At 41.0% G+C, this 17,423-nt stretch overlaps 2 protein-coding genes across 20 annotated transcripts in view; one reads left to right on the top strand and one right to left on the bottom strand.

The window, feature by feature from the left end:
* The first annotated feature begins 225 nt into the window (after nucleotides 1–225).
* Nucleotides 226–17,423, top strand: part of YARS2 (tyrosyl-tRNA synthetase 2) — a 30,974-nt gene continuing 13,776 nt past the window's right edge. Inside the window, exons 1-6 of one of the 3 annotated variants that reach the window (XR_008492791.2) lie at nucleotides 226–1,578; nucleotides 2,581–2,748; nucleotides 7,397–7,552; nucleotides 8,172–8,342; nucleotides 10,902–11,188; nucleotides 12,463–14,303. Coding sequence is in view for 1 of the 3 variants with exons in the window: in XM_054442579.2 (XP_054298554.1) it covers nucleotides 800–1,578; nucleotides 2,581–2,748; nucleotides 7,397–7,552; nucleotides 8,172–8,342; nucleotides 10,902–11,061 (1,434 nt within the window). In the remaining 2 variants the exon portion in view is untranslated. Of the gene's footprint in view, nucleotides 1,579–2,580; nucleotides 2,749–7,396; nucleotides 7,553–8,171; nucleotides 8,343–10,901; nucleotides 11,241–12,462; nucleotides 14,304–17,423 lie in introns of those variants that run through there. The other 2 variants (XR_010127785.1, XM_054442579.2) reach the window with 2 other exon arrangements.
* DNM1L (dynamin 1 like) overlaps nucleotides 12,717–17,423 on the bottom strand; it is a 64,744-nt gene continuing 60,037 nt past the window's right edge. For all 17 annotated transcript variants that reach the window (XM_054442570.2, XM_054442577.2, XM_054442575.2 and 14 more), the window contains 2 exons: nucleotides 15,504–15,663; nucleotides 12,717–14,908 (listed from right to left, as the gene is read on the bottom strand). In XM_054442570.2, coding sequence (XP_054298545.1) covers nucleotides 14,852–14,908; nucleotides 15,504–15,663 — 217 coding nt within the window. In that variant the 3' untranslated portion in view covers nucleotides 12,717–14,851. The remainder of the gene's footprint in view (nucleotides 14,909–15,503; nucleotides 15,664–17,423) is intronic.

Below are 17,423 nucleotides of genomic sequence, written 5' to 3'. Positions count from 1 at the left end.
CTAAGATGATTTTGAAAGCGGTCCTAGAAATCAGGCTCTAACATGGGATTTTGAAGCTAGATCACCTGCCAGCCAGCTGCCAATAAGAACCTCATCCCTGGTAAGTATTCAGAGCACCTGTCACGCTGCACGATGTGATTACTAATTTGAATCCACTCATGCTAAGCTGTGTCCCAACCTAGTTAACGGTATTTAAAATAAATAAACAAACCACAGGACTTGATGCATGTACTTTATTGCACTGAGTTTTTCTTGCTATACCTTGGACAAGACTGCCACCTCCTGGAAGAGCTGATGAATACTGGGGACTGAGATGCAATTAGGGAATCGGTACTATGAAATTGCTTGCGTCTCAACAGCAACTCCCTCTCTCTCCTTGAAGTTAAACCAATTCCTAACCTTTCTCAACCTGTGGGCAGCATTTTGCATGGAACCAAGTCTTCAAAGAACTTGCGCATCACAATCCTTTTACGTGAAAATTTAAATACAAGTTAACATTTGTGAAGCGTTATGTGCCAAATGCTTTAAGGCTCACAACAGCCTTATGAGGTAGGAACTATCATAAGCAGATCCACACTGCGTATGGGGAAATTAAGTTTCAGGAAACGTAAGGCCAAGGCTCTGAGGCGGAATCGCCACTTGGAGTCGGGACTCAACTGCTGAGAGCGCAAGTTCCGTAACTACGTAACCGTCTCAGGCATGCGCAGAAAAACACTGAAGCACCTTTCCTAGGAGCTGTAAGTAGGTGGGCGTGGCGGGGCCTCTGCAATCCCAGCATTCCCTTCGTGCCGCCACCAAGATGGCGGCGCCCATCTTGCGGTCCTTTTCCTGGGGCCGTTGGTCTGGTACCCTAAATCTCTCAGTATTCTTGCCCTTGGGGCTGCGTAAGGCCCACTCGGGCGCTCAGGGGTTACTGGCAGCGCAGAAGGCTCGAGGTCTGTTCAAGGACTTCTTCCCGGAGACGGGGACGAAAATAGAGCTCCCAGAGCTCTTCGACCGTGGCACGGCGAGTTTTCCCCAAACCATTTACTGTGGCTTCGACCCCACGGCAGACTCGCTTCATGTGGGTCATCTACTTGCGCTGTTGGGCCTGTTTCATTTGCAGCGAGCGGGCCACAACGTGATCGCGCTGGTGGGAGGCGCCACGGCGCGCCTGGGAGACCCGAGCGGCCGTACCAAGGAACGCGAGGCGCTGGAGACAGAGCGCGTGCGAGTCAATGCGCGCGCCCTGCGCCTAGGGCTTGAGGCCCTGGCGGCTAATCATCAGCAGCTTTTCACTGATGGGCGCTCCTGGGGCAGCTTCACTGTGCTAGACAACTCGGCCTGGTACCAGAAGCAGCACCTGGTGGACTTCCTGGCGGCAGTGGGGGGTCACTTCCGCATGGGGACGCTGCTGAGCCGGCAGAGCGTGCAGCTGCGGCTCAAGAGCCCCGAGGGCATGAGCTTGGCCGAGTTCTTTTACCAGGTGCTCCAGGCCTATGACTTCTATTACCTCTTCCAGCATTATGGATGCAGGGTCCAGCTGGGCGGATCTGATCAACTAGGCAACATCATGTCCGGATATGAGTTCATCAACAAGTAAGTGCCTTTAGACCTTGGGGAAATCCTGGGACCAAATAATTTACACACTAGTAGCCTGTGATTCACTCTTAGGATTGTAGTTGCTGCCCTTCGTTCCAGCTCTTGTTGGTTTTATCCCCATTAAGGCTCTATAATGGCGTTAATAACACTGGCTAATAAGAACTAAAGGGGTGAATTAAGGGTATTAAGATTAAACTGTGTATTCTAAAAATTAGCTGGGCGTGGTGATGCACGCCTGTAATCCCAGCTATTCGGGAGGCCGAGGCAGGAGAATCTCTTGAACCCGGGAGGCGAAGGTTGCAGTGAGCCGAAATCGCGCCACTGCACTCCAGCCTGGGGCAACAGAGGAAGACTCGTCTCAAAAAAAAAAAGAAGGAAACAGACCACTAGTGAAGATTTGGTCGGTCTGTTTTGCTTTCCCTAAGTCGTCCTCTCTAATTAGAGAAACAGCTTTTGTGTGTTTATACCAGAACGTGACTGGGTCTCCTTGAGTAGCTAGCCTCTGCTTTAGCTCTGCACCCTCCATGAAACTAGTGTTAGTCCTTGGTTGGTATCTCAAAAAGTTTTTTCAACTCCAAATAATTGACAAGTAATGCGGGTCTAATAGCATTTTCTTGAGAGAGGTGAAGGATAGGGCTAGCTCATGTGCTACAGAGCAAAGCACATGTTTAAAAGGCGTTTAGAACATTTCCTTTAGTGTCTCTTCCTGACACCCCTTCACCCAGTTTTCTCCTTCCCACTCAGCCTTTCAAAATCTCTAGTCCATTGTTATGTAGCACTTCCCCTTGGCCTGCCTAGAACCTGCCTGGAACCACTCATGAGATTCAGAATGAATAGAGTGAGTACTGTAACAGTATGTAAGAGGGACAAGAATTCAGATTTAGGAGGTCAAGGAAGTTTTCCTGGAGCAAGTAACCAGAAAGAAATCTGGAAGGTGAACAGTAGAACCTACCACCACTTGTGCTTGAGGCACATAATGAAATAGTTCTTTATGCATAGGTTGACTGGAGAAGATGTATTTGGAATCACCGTTCCTCTAATTACAAGTACAACTGGAGCAAAGCTGGGAAAGTCTGCTGGCAACGCTGTTTGGCTAAACAGAGATAAGACATCTCCATTTGAATTGTATCAGTTCTTCGTCAGGCAACCAGACGATTCAGTGGAAAGGTGAGTTCTGAATAATGGGCTGAGAAAAATTGACACCATAAACTCATGATGTAATTTTAGCCATTGAATCTATGTACATTTTATAGTTTTTTTGTTTTTAACGTAGTTTGTCTGCACATAAACCATTACATCATAGAAGACTAACTTTTACTGTGTTCTAAAGTTAAACACTTTGTTGGTTAAAGCAGAAAAATCACAGTGGGTGGCTAGAAAATGTAGAGCCAACTTTTTGATCTATATCTAGCAAATTCTTAGGATTTTATCACCTGCATATTCTAGTTTTTTCACTCCTTTCATCTTAAACTTGACTACCCTTATTTTTCCTTTGTCTCTCTTCTCTCACAAATATGATTTTAAAGATCCTCTTAAGAAATGATTTTCTCCTTAAATCAAATTGCCTTAAACTCTTGGAAGATTATGAATTAATGAGAAACAAATATACCTGCAACAAAAAGTGAAAAAAATACTTTGATGCTCTGTAACATGAAAGTAATCTAGGAATAATTCTTTAAGACTTAAAAAGTATATGACTTTCCGGCAAAATATTAAAAGATGCTATTGAGCAAAATAAAGACCTACGTAAATGGAGAGTTAGACCATATTCATAGTACAAAAATAATATCAGTTCTTTTTTGTATTTTTTGAAACAGAATCTCACTCCCATTGCCCAGGCTGGAGTGTAGTGGCACAATCTTGGCTCACTGTAGCCTGAAATTCCCAGGCTCAGGTGCACACCACCATGCCCAGCTAATTTTGTATTTTTTTTAGTAATGGTGGAGTTTCACCATGTTCCCCAGGCTGGTCTCAGACTCCTGGACTCAAGCGATAAACCTGCCTCGGACTCCCAAAGTGCTGGGATTACAGCATGAGCCCCCGCACCCAGCCAAGATACCAGTTCTGGATTTGATCTACATTTAGTACAGCGCCAACCATATCTAAACCGGCTTTTTGTGGAACTTGACAAGCTCATTGTAAGATTGACATAGAAATAAAAAGGGCTAACATTGGCCAAGATGTTTTTGAAGAACAGAGTGGAAGATTATCATGCCTTATTACAAAATTTCAGTAATTGTGTTTTTTTTCTCTTTAGATTTAGTCCTAGAATGTTTGACGATATAGTCCTGGGGTTTTGATGTATTGAGAATTGATAATCTTTTTTTTTTTTTGAGACAGTGTCTCACTTTGTTGCCCAGGCTAGAGTGTAGTGGCATAATCTTGGCTCATTGCAACCTCCGCTTCCTGGGTTCAAGTGATTCTCCTGAGTAGCTGGGACTACAGGCATGTGCCACCATGCCCAGCTAATTTTTGTATTTTTGTAGAGGCAGGGTTTCGCCATGTTGGCCAGGCTGGTCTCAAACTCCTGACCTCAAGTGATCCACCTTCCTCAGCCTCTCAAAAAGTGCTGGGATTACAGGCTTGAGCTACCACACCTGGCCTAGAGAATTTAGATAATCTTTTTGAAAATTGCATTTTCTATCTGGTTCTGGTGTATAGAAATACAGTTACTTTATATATATTACCTTTAAATCTAGCAACTCTGCCAAACTCATTATTTCTAATAATGACCTTTAGGTTTAAAGGTACACGTTTAAATGTCAAGTTAAGAGACCAATGGCACAGATTAGAGAATCCAGACACACTCTAGCATATATGGTCTCCTTATCCCTGGCAAAGGTGGCATTGTAGTTTGGGAAGACAGTCTTCAGTGAATATTGCTCCATTAGTTAGATGTCTTTGTGGGTGAAAAAAATGAAACTTAACCTTACATAGTACACAAAAGTCAATTCCAGGTAGATTATAGACCTAAATCTATATTAAAATACAAAACAATAAAGCTTTTAGATAAATAGGAAAATGCCTTTATGACTTTAAGATAAAGATTCTTAAACAGGTCACAAAAGGAAGAGATTGATAAGTTAGACTAAATTAAAAATAAGATCTGTTCATCATAAGTCACTGTTAAGAGTGGGAGAAGATATTTTCAACACATGTATCTAAATGATAAAGGGCTTGTATTCAAATTAATATAAAGAATTTCTTATTTCACATTGCATGCCTGTATCAAAACATCTCATGTACCCCATAAATATATACACCTATATACCCACAAAAAAATTTAAATAATTTTAAAAATTAAAAAATGAAAAAACTGTGTAAATACTATCTTGAACATAGTTATTTTAATGTTAAAAAAGAAATTTCTCTAAGCCAGTGAGAAAAAGACAACCCAGCAGAACAATGGAAAGAGACTTGAACAGGTGCTTCACAAAGATCCTATCCAAAGGCCAAAAACATATAAAAAAGTGCTTGGCCTTCATACTGAGAAGAAAAATACAAGATAAAGGGCACAGTGGATACCATTATGCATCCTCCAGAATGGCTAAACAAAAGAGTTGGCAGAACCAAGTGCTGGCAAGAATGTTCAAGGTGGTGGGAGAATAAACGTATAGAACCACTTTGGGAAAACATTTGGCAGTACCTACTGAAGCTAAATGTGCACATAACCTGTGATCCAGCAGTTCCTCTTCTGGGCATATATCCAACAGAAATTAATGCACGTGTGCACCAACAGAGGTATATGAGGCTATTCAGAGCAGCAGTAATAGCAATTGTCTAAAAGTAGAAACAGCACAAAAGTTCACAGAAAAATAAACACATTGTAGGATAATCATAGCATGGAATGTTGTACATGCAGCATCATGGATGACTCTCCTAAACATATCAATGTGCCAGAAAATAAATTCTGTATGATTCCTTTTATATAAAATCTTAAAGACAGGCAAAATTAAGTGATGCTCTTAAGGGAGGCATGCTGAGATGTTCAAAGTATCAAGAAAGACAAGGAAGTGATTACTATGAAAGGCAAAATAGTGATTAACTTGGAGGGGTGTGTGATATATTTGTGCATTCTTGGGTAGGGGCAATACTGTCTTTTTCTTTTCTTTCTTTTTTTTTTTTTTTTAAATTTGAGATGGAGTCTCACTGTGTCACCAGGCTGGAGTGCAATGGCACGATCTCGGCTCACTGCAACCTCCATCTCCCGGGTTCAAGCCTCAGCCTTCTGAGTAGCTGGGACTTTTTTTGTATTTTTTAGTAGAGATGGGGTTTCACCATGCTGGTCAGGCTGGTCTCGATCTCCTGACCTCGTGATCCGCCCGCCTTGGTCTCCCAAAGTGCTGGGATTACAGGCATGAGCCACTGCACCCAGCCCAATACTGTATTTCTTGACCATGGTGATGTTACGTAGATGTTTTTTGATTCATTAAGCTATATCTTTGCGAATAATGTACTTTTTTCTGTGTTATATATATTTCATCAAAGAAAAAGAGAGTACATATAGGATGATATTATAGTCATATATCACTTAACAATAGGGATACATTCTGGGAAGTGTGTTGTTAGGTGATTTCATCATTGCAAATATCGTAGAGTGTCCCTACACAAACATAGATAGCATAGCCTACTACACACCTAGGCTATACAGTGTACCCTGTTGCTCCCAGGGTAGAAACGACGTGTACAGCTCATTACTGTACTAAATACTGAAGGCAGTGATAACGTGAGGGTAAGTGTTTGTATATGTAAACATAGAAAAGGTACAGTAAACTATGGTATTATAATGTTATGAACCACTGTTGGACTGTACCAGTCCATGGCCTATTAGGAACAGGGCCACACAACAGGAGCTGAGTGGCAGGCGAGCGAGCATTACCACCTGGGTTCCATCTCCTGTCAGATCCGCGGTGGCATTAGATTCTCATAGGGCACAAACCCTATTGTGAACTGCACATGCAAGAGATCTAGGTTGCGCATTCCTTATGAGGATCCAACAAATGCCTGATGATCTGAAGTGGAAGTTTCATTCTGAAACCACCTCCCCTCCCCGCCGCCTCCTGGTGCCAAAAAGGTTGGGGGCCGCGGTTATATGCAGTCCATCATTGACAGAAACATCATTATGCAGAGCATGATTTATATCAGTTTTTAAAGTTACACAGTACTTTCTTTTATGGCCACATGCACATAAAAGTATAAAAACATGCTTGGGAAGGATGGCAGCACGTAAACTTAGATTTATGGTCATCTCTGGGGGCAAGGAACGGAATGTGATTAGACTGCGGCCTTCACCTATGCCTATTTTGTTCCTTTTAAAAAGGAAATATGAAGCTGGGCGTGGTGGCTCACGCCCATAATCCCAACACTTTGGGAGGCTGAGACAAGAGGATCGCTTGAGCCCAGGAGTTTGAGACCAGCCTGGGCAACACGGGAGACCCTGTCTTTACAAAAAAATTTAAAAATTAGCCAGGTGTGGTGGCACAAGCCTGTGGTCCCCGCTACTTGGGAGGCTGAGTTGGTAGAATTGCTTGAGCCCAGGAGGTTGAGGTTACAGTGAGCCATGATCATGCCACTGCACTCCAGCCTGGGCAACAGCAAGACCCCCATCTCAAAAAAAAAAAAGAAATTGAAAACAAAGATGCCAAAATAGTAACACCTTAAATCTGGGTGATGTGTGCATGGGACCTACTACGTTCAGTACATTTCTGTATGTTTGTTTCATATTTAAAAGTAAGCAGGATAACCTTAAAGGGTAGAGGAGCTGGAGATAAAAATTAGGTATGTGATATAAGTGTAACTATTTTTTGTCTCAAAGGTACCTGAAGCTGTTCACTTTCCTGCCCCTTCCAGAAATTGATCATATCATGCAGCTGCATGTCAAAGAGCCAGAAAGGCGGGGTCCTCAGAAACGACTGGCAGCAGAAGTAACAAAGCTTGTTCATGGACGAGAAGGATTGGATTCTGCTAAAAGGTAGTAGTTTAGTATAATTAACACTTGATAGTTATTCAGTGGATGGACATGAGAAAAGTCGGAGTATGCTGTTTTAGGGTTATCTTGATATTTATCACAAGGACTGTCAGTATTTGACTTAGCAATTTAAAATAGCCCCTGTTTATTGGAAAGAAGGATTATCTTGAATTAAGTTTATGAATTATACCAGATAGATGTTTAAAAAACTTTTAGTCTGTGCCGGGCGCGGTGGCTCACGCCTGTAATCCCAGCACTTTGGGAGGTCGAGGTGGGCGGATCACGAGGTCAGGAGTTCAAGACCAGCCTGACCAACATGGTGAAACCCCATCTCTACTAAAAACACAAAAATTAGCTGGGCGTGGTGGCACACACCTGTAATCCCAGCTACTCAGGAGGCTGAGGCAGGAGAATCGCTTGAACCTGGGAGGCAGAGGTTGCAGTGAGCCGAGATCGCACCATTGCAATCCAGCCAGAGCAACAAAGCAAGACTCCATCTCAAAAAAAAAAAAAAAAAAACTTTTAGTCTAGAACTTGGACATTCTATAATTGGTTAATTGGTATTAGAACATGTATTTGAATAAACATTTATATGATGTGGCTCTTAAAATGTGTTTTTCAGGTGTACACAAGCCCTTTATCACAGTAGCATAGATGCACTGGAGGTCATGTCTGATGAGGAGTTAAAAGAGTTGTTTAAAGAAGCTCCATTTTCTGAATTTTTTCTCGATCCTGGAACAAATGTCCTAGATACCTGCCGCAAAGCAAATGCCATTCCAGATGGCCCCCGAGGGTAAGATTATTTAACTTTTAGATTTACAGTTAATTCACCATTAAATGTTACAGTTCACAAGGCCGGGAGCAGTGGCTCACGCATGTAATCCCAGCACGTTGGGAGGCTGGGGCGGGCAGATCACGAGGTCAGGAGATCGAGACCATCCTGGCTAACACGGTGAAACCCCGTCTCTACTAAAAATACAAAAAATTAGCCAGGCATGGTGGTGGGCGCCTGTAGTCCCAGCTACTCGGGAGGCTGAGGCAGGAGAATGGCGTCAACCCGGGAGGCAGAGCTTACAGTGAGCAGAGATCCCACCACTGCACTCCAGCCTGGGCGACAGAGAGCGAGACTCTGTCTCAAAAAATAAATAAATAAAATGTTACAGTTCACAGCATGTGTTTCCAGAGAGGATGTTTTCCTGATAATGCTTTGGTGGCATCTCTTCCTTAGAAAAGTTAGTTTAGTTCAAGAATAAAGTATAGCCTGAGAGTACTTATTGTTGAAAATACTTTATATTTTCTATAATAGTACAATACTTCTATACTGTCTCTTATTATATCTAACCCAGTCTTTCCTCCAACACTGGAAAAGTGCATTTGAGGGACATGTTCAGTAAATATGCTGGCATCAGTGTATGGCTTAGGGATATGGTCACAATTTTAGAGGGATGCAGAAACAGAGGCCCTATGTAACAGATTAACACAGCCCCTCTCATAGTCTGTATCCTCTTTATATTCGGGGATGGGAAAGGTTACCTAACCTATCTATAGTATTAACTGAATTTCTGAAAATGAAATGAGCATATAATGGCCAAAACCACAAGTACTTTTGCACTAACCTACTGACGTCATAAGACTATTATTGTAAACTATATAATAATCCCCTTGAGAATTGCATTTTCTATTCAGGAATTGTGTAGAATATTTTCGTTAATCAGTTATGAGGTATTAAGGAATAAATAAGGTTTTTCACAAAAAAGAATTCGGCATATAATTGATGCTTATCCATTTTTAAATGAACAGTGAGGTGGAAGGAAGTGTTGGGTAGCCAGAAGACCCCCAGGTGCCTCTTTTACAGGAGTTCACACATAAGTCAAATGGTTATCAGCCATATCATGGCCATGATTATGAATGACATTTGCTATAGTTGCTGTTCTCTTTCAACTGTCTTGGATTGTTTGCCTCTGTCCTAAAGAGTCCTAGACTATTCTGCCTGGAGAAAGCACCCATTGTCTCCCTTATCATCACCTGCCACTCCACCTTAGTGATTCCCTCATCTGCTGGTTTAACACACAGTGAATTTGAGGCTGGTGTCATGTACTTCCCTACAGTACGTCAGTGAGACAAATAATTTTCCTTACTATGGAAGGAGATTTCGTTTTCTTCTGAACTTTACTATAGTGTGTTCGCTAATACTGGAAGCTTTACCACTACTGAAGATGACACCACATCTGATTTAGCCAGGGCTCTAAGTAATACTGATTATTATTATTTTTTATATTATATAAGCTAAATAGGTTTGGTGCATTTAAATTAAACATAGAACATGATCTGGAAACTAGCAGACAGCATAAAATAATACTTCCTAAAAGAAAGGAATCTGGCCTTAAGTAGAAAATCTTTTACTGATGAGTTTTGTAAACCCATGTCCATGGCCAGGTATGGTGGCTCACACTTGTAATCCCAGCACTTTGGGAGGCCGAGGGCGGGAGGATTGCTTGGGTCCAGGAGTTTGAGATTTGTGTGGGCAAGGATGTAGTGAGACTCCGTCGCTACCCAAAAATAAAGGTATAAAAATATCTTTAAAACCATGTCCAGTAGTTGTTTCTTAATTTTATTTGGTAACACATTCAGATGAGAGAAAACCACCATTTATCTTTCTTAAGGACTTCCAAGATCTAGCCATGCTGTAGCCCTGTCTTCTCAGATCTCACCTCTTTCTGGCTGCTCCCATGTTTCCTGCCCTGATTGTCAAGGTAGCTTCACTCCCAGTTTAATTATCTCTTTTTTCAGTGAAATGTTCAGCCCTCACCTACCCAGTGAGCTCCTAGGACAACTTCTCCTAGGTCTTTTTTTTTTCTTGAGACGGAGTCTTTAAAAGAGCAGATGCAAGGCGTAAATTCCAGCCAGGCGCAGTGGTTCACACCTGTAATCCCAGCACTTTGGGAGGCCAAGGCAGGTGGATCACCTGAGGTCGGGAGTTTGAGACCAGCCCGGCCAACATGGCAAAACCCGTCTCTACTGAAAATACAAAATTAGCCAGATGTGGTGGCGTGCACCTGTAATTGCAGCTACTCTGGAGGCTGAGGCAGGAGAATCACTTAGAACACAGGAGGCGGAGGTTGCAGTGAGCTGAGATCATGCCAGCCTGGGCTACAGAGCAAGACTGTCTCAAAAACAAACAACAAAAAACAAAGAGGCAGAATCTATTAATAATAGAGCAAACATGAAGGTAACAGTCCAGTGCCAAATGAAATCTTATCAATTGGAGAGCCTCTAAGTGAAACAGTCTTTTTTGGGGGACAGATCAACAGTGATTGGATCTCTCTACTTACTAAACGTTTCTATTTTTTAGATATCGAATGATAACAGAAGGCGGAGTCAGCATAAATCACCAACAAGTAACAAATCCTGAGAGTGTTTTAATTGTTGGACAACATATTCTCAAGAATGGACTTTCCTTACTTAAAATAGGAAAAAGAAATTTCTACATTATAAAATGGCTTCAGTTATGATGAAAAGTCCTTCTGGTTGTCCAAATAAACTTACCCATCATTCATTCTCAAGACCTCTGAAGGTTGGCTCCAGAACTTAGACCTTTGCTTATGCAAATCAGAAAAACAGAATGGACTAGGACTCAGTGTGAGTAACTTCATTATTTTTATGGACCGGTTAATAAATATTTGTTTAATGATGGGATGTTTTATTTTCTGATGTACAAACCTTGATTACCATAGAAAACCATGATTTTCAGGGTTAATCTCTTTTTAAAATTATACTTCAGAAGAGAAAGAAATGCTGGCTTTCCTATCTTACTCTTCCTGCTCTCCTTTTTGTAGTGATGAGGAACAATGAAAAAGTAGTAGTGTAAGGAATTGTGAGGCTGGGCACGGTGGCTCACACCTGTAATCCCAGCACTTCGGGAGGCCATGCTGGGTAAATCGCTTGAGGCCAGGAGTTTGAGACCAACCTGGCCAACAGGGCGAAACCCCGTCTCTACTGAAAATATAAAAATTAGCCAGATGTGGTTGCAGGCACCTGTAACCCCAGCTACTCGAGAGGCTGAGCTGCGAGAATCACTTGAACCCAGGAGATGGAGGCTGCAGTGAGCTGAGATCACCCCACTGTACTCCAGCCTGGGAGACAGCATGAGTAGTGAGTGACACTCTGTCTCAAAAAAAAAAAAAAAAAAAAAAAAGGAATTGTAGCTGCTTTTCTATCAGGTATGGTGCACCGATTTCACTAATGTTATATAGTTGTTTATAAAATCAACAAGGCCTCTAGTGTCCACATTAGAAATGGGAAAACTAGTATTAGAAACTTTGAATACAAATTTGATTTTTTTGTAGTTCAGGGAGCAAATGTAGTTCTTAAAAAGGAGAAAAAGATGAGGCCATGGTTGCTTTGAGAAATTACAGTAAGAGGTAGTTTCTTTAGAAAGAATAGTACAAAAATCAGTACGTGACTTTTCAGGAAGTTTCTAACTCAGTTTTCTAGTTCCTTGCCTGTGTTCCAGTATAATTCTGTTCACATTAAGCCTTGTTGTCAGTGGATTCCTAAGGTAGCAATGTTTTATAAATTTAGAAACTTATATTGGTTTTAAGTTTCAGCTTTTCCCCCCAAGCAGATTGCAACTTGAAGTAAATTAAAAAGTTAATCCCCCAAAAATAAAGCCAATTATACCAAATATGCAATCATATGAGAATATCAAAAAGTATCCAGGTAAGGAAAGTTTTCAGGTCAAACTTAAAGGATATGAATCAAGACTGAGTTCAGCTCTGCAAACATGAGGCAAATTAATTCTCCAGAACTATTTCCGTATCTGAAAAATCAAGGCAATGGCATCCCTGTTGCCTTGAGGATCAAGTGAATCACATACGAAATGATTAATCAGATTTCTTTTGAAAACCTTACAGGCAGCACAGCATGGCTTTAGTGTTCAAATTCTAGCCATTTACTACCTGGATTACTTGGATCAAGTCACTGTCTTCATATGCAAAAATGGAGATGTTATAATACCTTGGTGAACTGTCAGAATCTGGTAGGAAAAAAGTCATAAAATTTTTCTCTATACGGTTATGTTCCAAAGTAGATTTAGGTATTAAAAAGCTCCTTTTGTCTCCCTTTCTCTGGGAGAAAAGTTAAGAATTCATTTTTTGACAAACTTTAATGTCATTTCATACCAGCAATTTTATTTACACAGCAAGAACATACAGGTATCGTCAGAAATCATCTCTACATTTCAGATCTCGACTCAGTTTAAGGGCCAACAAAGGAAGGCTTTTCTCTTTCCATTAGGTTTCTTGCCTCTGTTTTTTGTTGTACAAAGTGTGTAGTACTAGCAAGTGCATTACCATAGCATGTCTTTAATTTTCAATTTGAAATCTGATGTGCTGGAGAAAAGTGCATCGTAAGTTTTTGTTGTTTTTTTTCCCCTTACAAATTCAAAGGACTAGAATAGTGGTAGTCATCTGGAAAAAGTAAATCACGGATGGCTATAATTTTGAAACTGATGTTTAATGATGGCAGTGATTTTTAAGTGTGGTAACAAACGTTTTGGGAGCATGTATCCTCTGTCAAGATGGTACTAGTAACAGATTCAAAGTAGTACCATATCGTATCAGACTGATGTGGGGGTTTTTATGTTTGACATCAGTTGGTGAGCCTGTTGTTCCTTAGTAAATTGATGCCGTAAGCTAAAGTTAACATATTCATATTTTCCCTGCCAATAGTCCTTCATAAATACCTGGTCATAAACTGAAAAAAAATTAATATCTATCTGCAATATAAATGTGTTGTCTATTAGAGACGGGGCTAGATGTCTTCAGGATTTCTAAGTACATCTTAAAATTTATAATGTAGTAGTTCATACCAAGAATCATCTGGGAAATTTTAACAAAATATGTATATGTTCTAAACCTCATCACTACCCCATAAATGCAGCTTAGGTCTGTAAGTCTGAAGGAGTATGTGTATCTGGGTGGTTTCGTGTTTTTTTTTTTTTTTGAGACGGAGTTTTGCTCTTGTTGCCAAGGCTGGAGTGCAATGGCACGATCTTAGCTCACCACAACCTCCACCTCCTGGGTTCAAGCAATTCTCCTGCCTCACCCTCCCGAGTAGCTGGGATTACAGGCATGCGCCACCACGCCCGGCCAATTTTGTATTTTTAGTAGAGACGGGGTTTCTCCATGTTGGTCAAGCTGGTCTCCAACTCCCGACCTCAGGTGATCCACCTGCCTCGGCCTCCCAAAGTGCTGGGATTACAGGCGTGTGCCACCACGCCCGGCCTTGGGTGTTTTTCTTTCAGCTCCTCCAGTACTTTCATACTATTCTAATATATTTTGTTGGTATGAAGCTATGAAGCAAAAGTAGCTATTACCAATGCATACATACAGTACATTGGTTTTAAGTTAAGTTCCACCTCAAAGTGAGTCTTAGAGCCTGGTGTAAGTGCTCCACTTTAGAGATGTACCTTAATTACTACTGTATTTGCGAATTAAGGGAAATTTAGGTCATCATTTGATTTTCTGAAATCTAAAAGGAACTGGCCATCATTACCAAGTCTTTCTAGATAATCAAGGGTAGATGGCTGTTTTTAATGTAGGAATTAATGCAGGCATTCCTGCTTTCAGGTTTAAGTATGAATCAAAGCATATTTTAATTTGCTAGCGCAAATGGACCCAGAATTGGAAGGGCTATGTAACTACACAGTATGCACACCACAGCCATGTCAGTGTCACAGATCCTCTTGTGCATTCAGCTTTCTTAAAACCACATCAAAGGCTGCAAAGAAGCTCAGAAAAACTAAATTGAAGGACAGGTGGAATACAATGACTCTATGTGAGGAACTTGCCAACTCACATCTTTCAAAGCCAGATCAGCTTATATAGTACATGCATTATAGTCATATGAAATGTCTTGGTGCTTTCTTCTTGGAGGACTATGGCAGCAGCTTTAAGACTACTAACAAAGATTATTACACAGGTCATCTTATCCACAGGCAAACTGCTTTGCACAACTAGAACATTAACAGTTCTTTTTAAGTAAGTTCAGATGAAACTGTCACAAAACAGACTTGATGTATTTTATATATACTGGGAAACTTTAGAAACAGCCATTTATTATTTGGATTAAATGTGTGATTTGTTCTGCAATATGGAATACACTTTTCAGTTTATAGCCAGTCTCCACATGAGCAGATTCATACCATTGCAATACACAGGAGTTCATAAATAAGATTCTACTCAGGTAGGCAGTAACTAGCAAGTTTTGAGTCAACAAAGTCTCAGTATTACATAGTTCTCTTCACCAAAGATGAGTCTCTCGGATTTCAGCAATAATTTGACTGGCTCCTTGTAATGCCTGCATTAAAGGAAAAACAACTTTAAACGCCTATTATAAAGTTATGAAATTAATCCAAATTATGCAGGGTAATTTTTCCAATGTATATGTGGTAGGTTTATAACTAACCACTTTATACTAACCAATATCTTCTCTGGAATTAGAATCTAATCAAGTACCGGCCAGGCACAGTGGCTCACGCCTGTAATCCTAGCACTTTGGGAGGTCGAGGCAGGCAGATCACGAGGTCAGGAGTTAGAGACCATCCTGGCTAACATGGTGAAACCCCGTCTCTACTAAAAATACAAAAAATTAGCCGGGTGTGGTGGTGGGCGCCTGTAGTCCCAGCTACTCGGGAGGCTGAGGCAGGAGAATGGCATGAACCTGGGAGGCGGAGCTTGCAGTGAGCCGAGATTGTGCCACTGCACTCCAGCCTGGGCAACAGAGCCAGACTCCCACTCAAAGAAAAAAAAAAAAAAGATTCTTATCAAGTACCAACAGGAAACAAGCCTAGCTAGAACAGACTATATATATCCAAGAATCAAACTGCATTTAAAACTATTTCTAATGTTTCTATCTACTACACAAGTATAAAGATTCAAAAGGTCCACAATACCTTTAGCATATCAGCTGCTTCTTTCCTGCGCTGTGCCATGTCCTCAGATTCTGTCAGAAGATCATCCAATAAGGATGATTTATACAGCTGGCCTACTAGCTCACTCTGAAGAGTGTCTTTCACATGATTAACCAAAAAATGCATTACTGCCTTTGGCACACTGCAAAACAAAACCAAATTATGGAATTTTAGCCAAAATTCTACTTTTAACAATTTGGGCTTAGATGCTAACCTCATGAAATAAAGTTAAGTAAGAACACTACTACTTTGGATATTTCATTAATGGCATAATCGCCCTTTAGATTTTTGCTTAACTGTAATTAAACATTAAGAAAAGCAGTTCTCAGCCAGGCGCAGTGGCTCATGCCTGTTATCCCAGCACTCTGGGAGGCTGACGCGGGTGGATTGCTTGAGGCCAGGAGTTTGACAGCAGCCTGGCCAACATGGTGAAACCCCGTCTGCACTAAAAATAAAAAAATTAGCTGAGTGTGATGGCACATGCCTGTGATCCCAGCTACTCGGGAGGCTGAGATACGAGAATCACTTGAACCCAGGAGGCGCAGATTGCAGTGAGTCAAGAACACACCACTGCACTCCAGCCTGGGCAACAGAGTGAGACTTGCTCTCAAAAAAAAAAAAAAAAAGCAACAGTTCTCGATACTTTACCTTGTTTTCATCATCCTTATTTCAAAACTCTTCAATAAGCATTTATTCATAATAGCCAACAAGTGAGAAAAACCCAAACATCAGCTGATGAATGATTAAACACAGTATATCTACATAATCTAGTATTATTCACACATAAAAAGATACGTCACTTAATGACAGGGATATGCTCTGAGAAATGCATTATTAAGTGATTTCGTTACATGACCATCACAGAGTGTACTTACACAAACGTAAATGGTATAGCCTACGACACGCCTAAGCTATATGGGATAGCCTATTGCTCCTAGGCTACAAACATGTACAGCATGTTACTGTACTGAATAGGGAACTGTAACACAATGGTAAGTATTTGTGTATCTAAACATAGGAAATGTACAGCAAAAATATGGTATCATCTAATGGGAACACATTCAAATATGTGGTCTGTTGACTAAAATGTTATGTGATGCGTGACTGTACTGATTCATACTACAATATGGATGAGGCTTAAAAACGTTAAGTGAGCCGGTTGCAGTGGCTCACGCCTGTAATCCCAGCACTTTGGGAGGCCAAGACAGGTGGATCACCTGACATCAGGAGTTCGAGACCAGCCTGGCCAACATGGTGAAACCCATCTCTACTAAAAATACAAAAATTAGCCGGGCATGGTGGTGCACACCTGTTATCCCAGCTACTCAGGAGGCTGAGGCAGGAGAATCGCTTGAACCCAGAAGGCGGAGGTTGAAGTAGGCCAAGACTGTGTCACTGCACCCCAGCCTGGGTGACAAAGCGAGACTCCATCTCAAAACAAAAACACCCTCTGCAGAGGATGGGGGCAATGAAGGAGACAAATGGAATTTTTTCTTCAGGCCCACAGTGTAAAACACTAGGAACTGTTATTTCTACTACAAGCTACAGGTTTAAAAAGTCTACAAGCAAAAAAGATAAAATGGTTCTACAGACAAAAATCATTTATTTCAATATGAAGTATTAGACTGTTTATTACTCTGTGCAGTAAAATTCATCTTAGCTGCTGACAGATTACCAAAAACTGGATACAGAATATTTTCTGATAGATCACTTCACACAACTAAATGTATATTCTCCCTATTACTACATGAAATGACATACCAGGCAACATGAAGGAGAAGATGCAGCAGGGACTAGACACATGAAAAAACATTCTGAATGAGAAAAAATACACATATTTCCTAGTAAAAGACATTCGTTTTGATACTTTGGAAAACCAAGTTAAATTAAAAAGGCAAGTCA

Source organism: Pongo pygmaeus, chromosome 10, assembly GCF_028885625.2.
Source record: "Pongo pygmaeus isolate AG05252 chromosome 10, NHGRI_mPonPyg2-v2.0_pri, whole genome shotgun sequence".
NCBI lineage: Eukaryota > Metazoa > Chordata > Mammalia > Primates > Hominidae > Pongo > Pongo pygmaeus.
The sequence above is the reverse complement of the archived record's forward strand: the minus strand, read 5'-3'. Positions and strand labels throughout refer to the sequence as shown.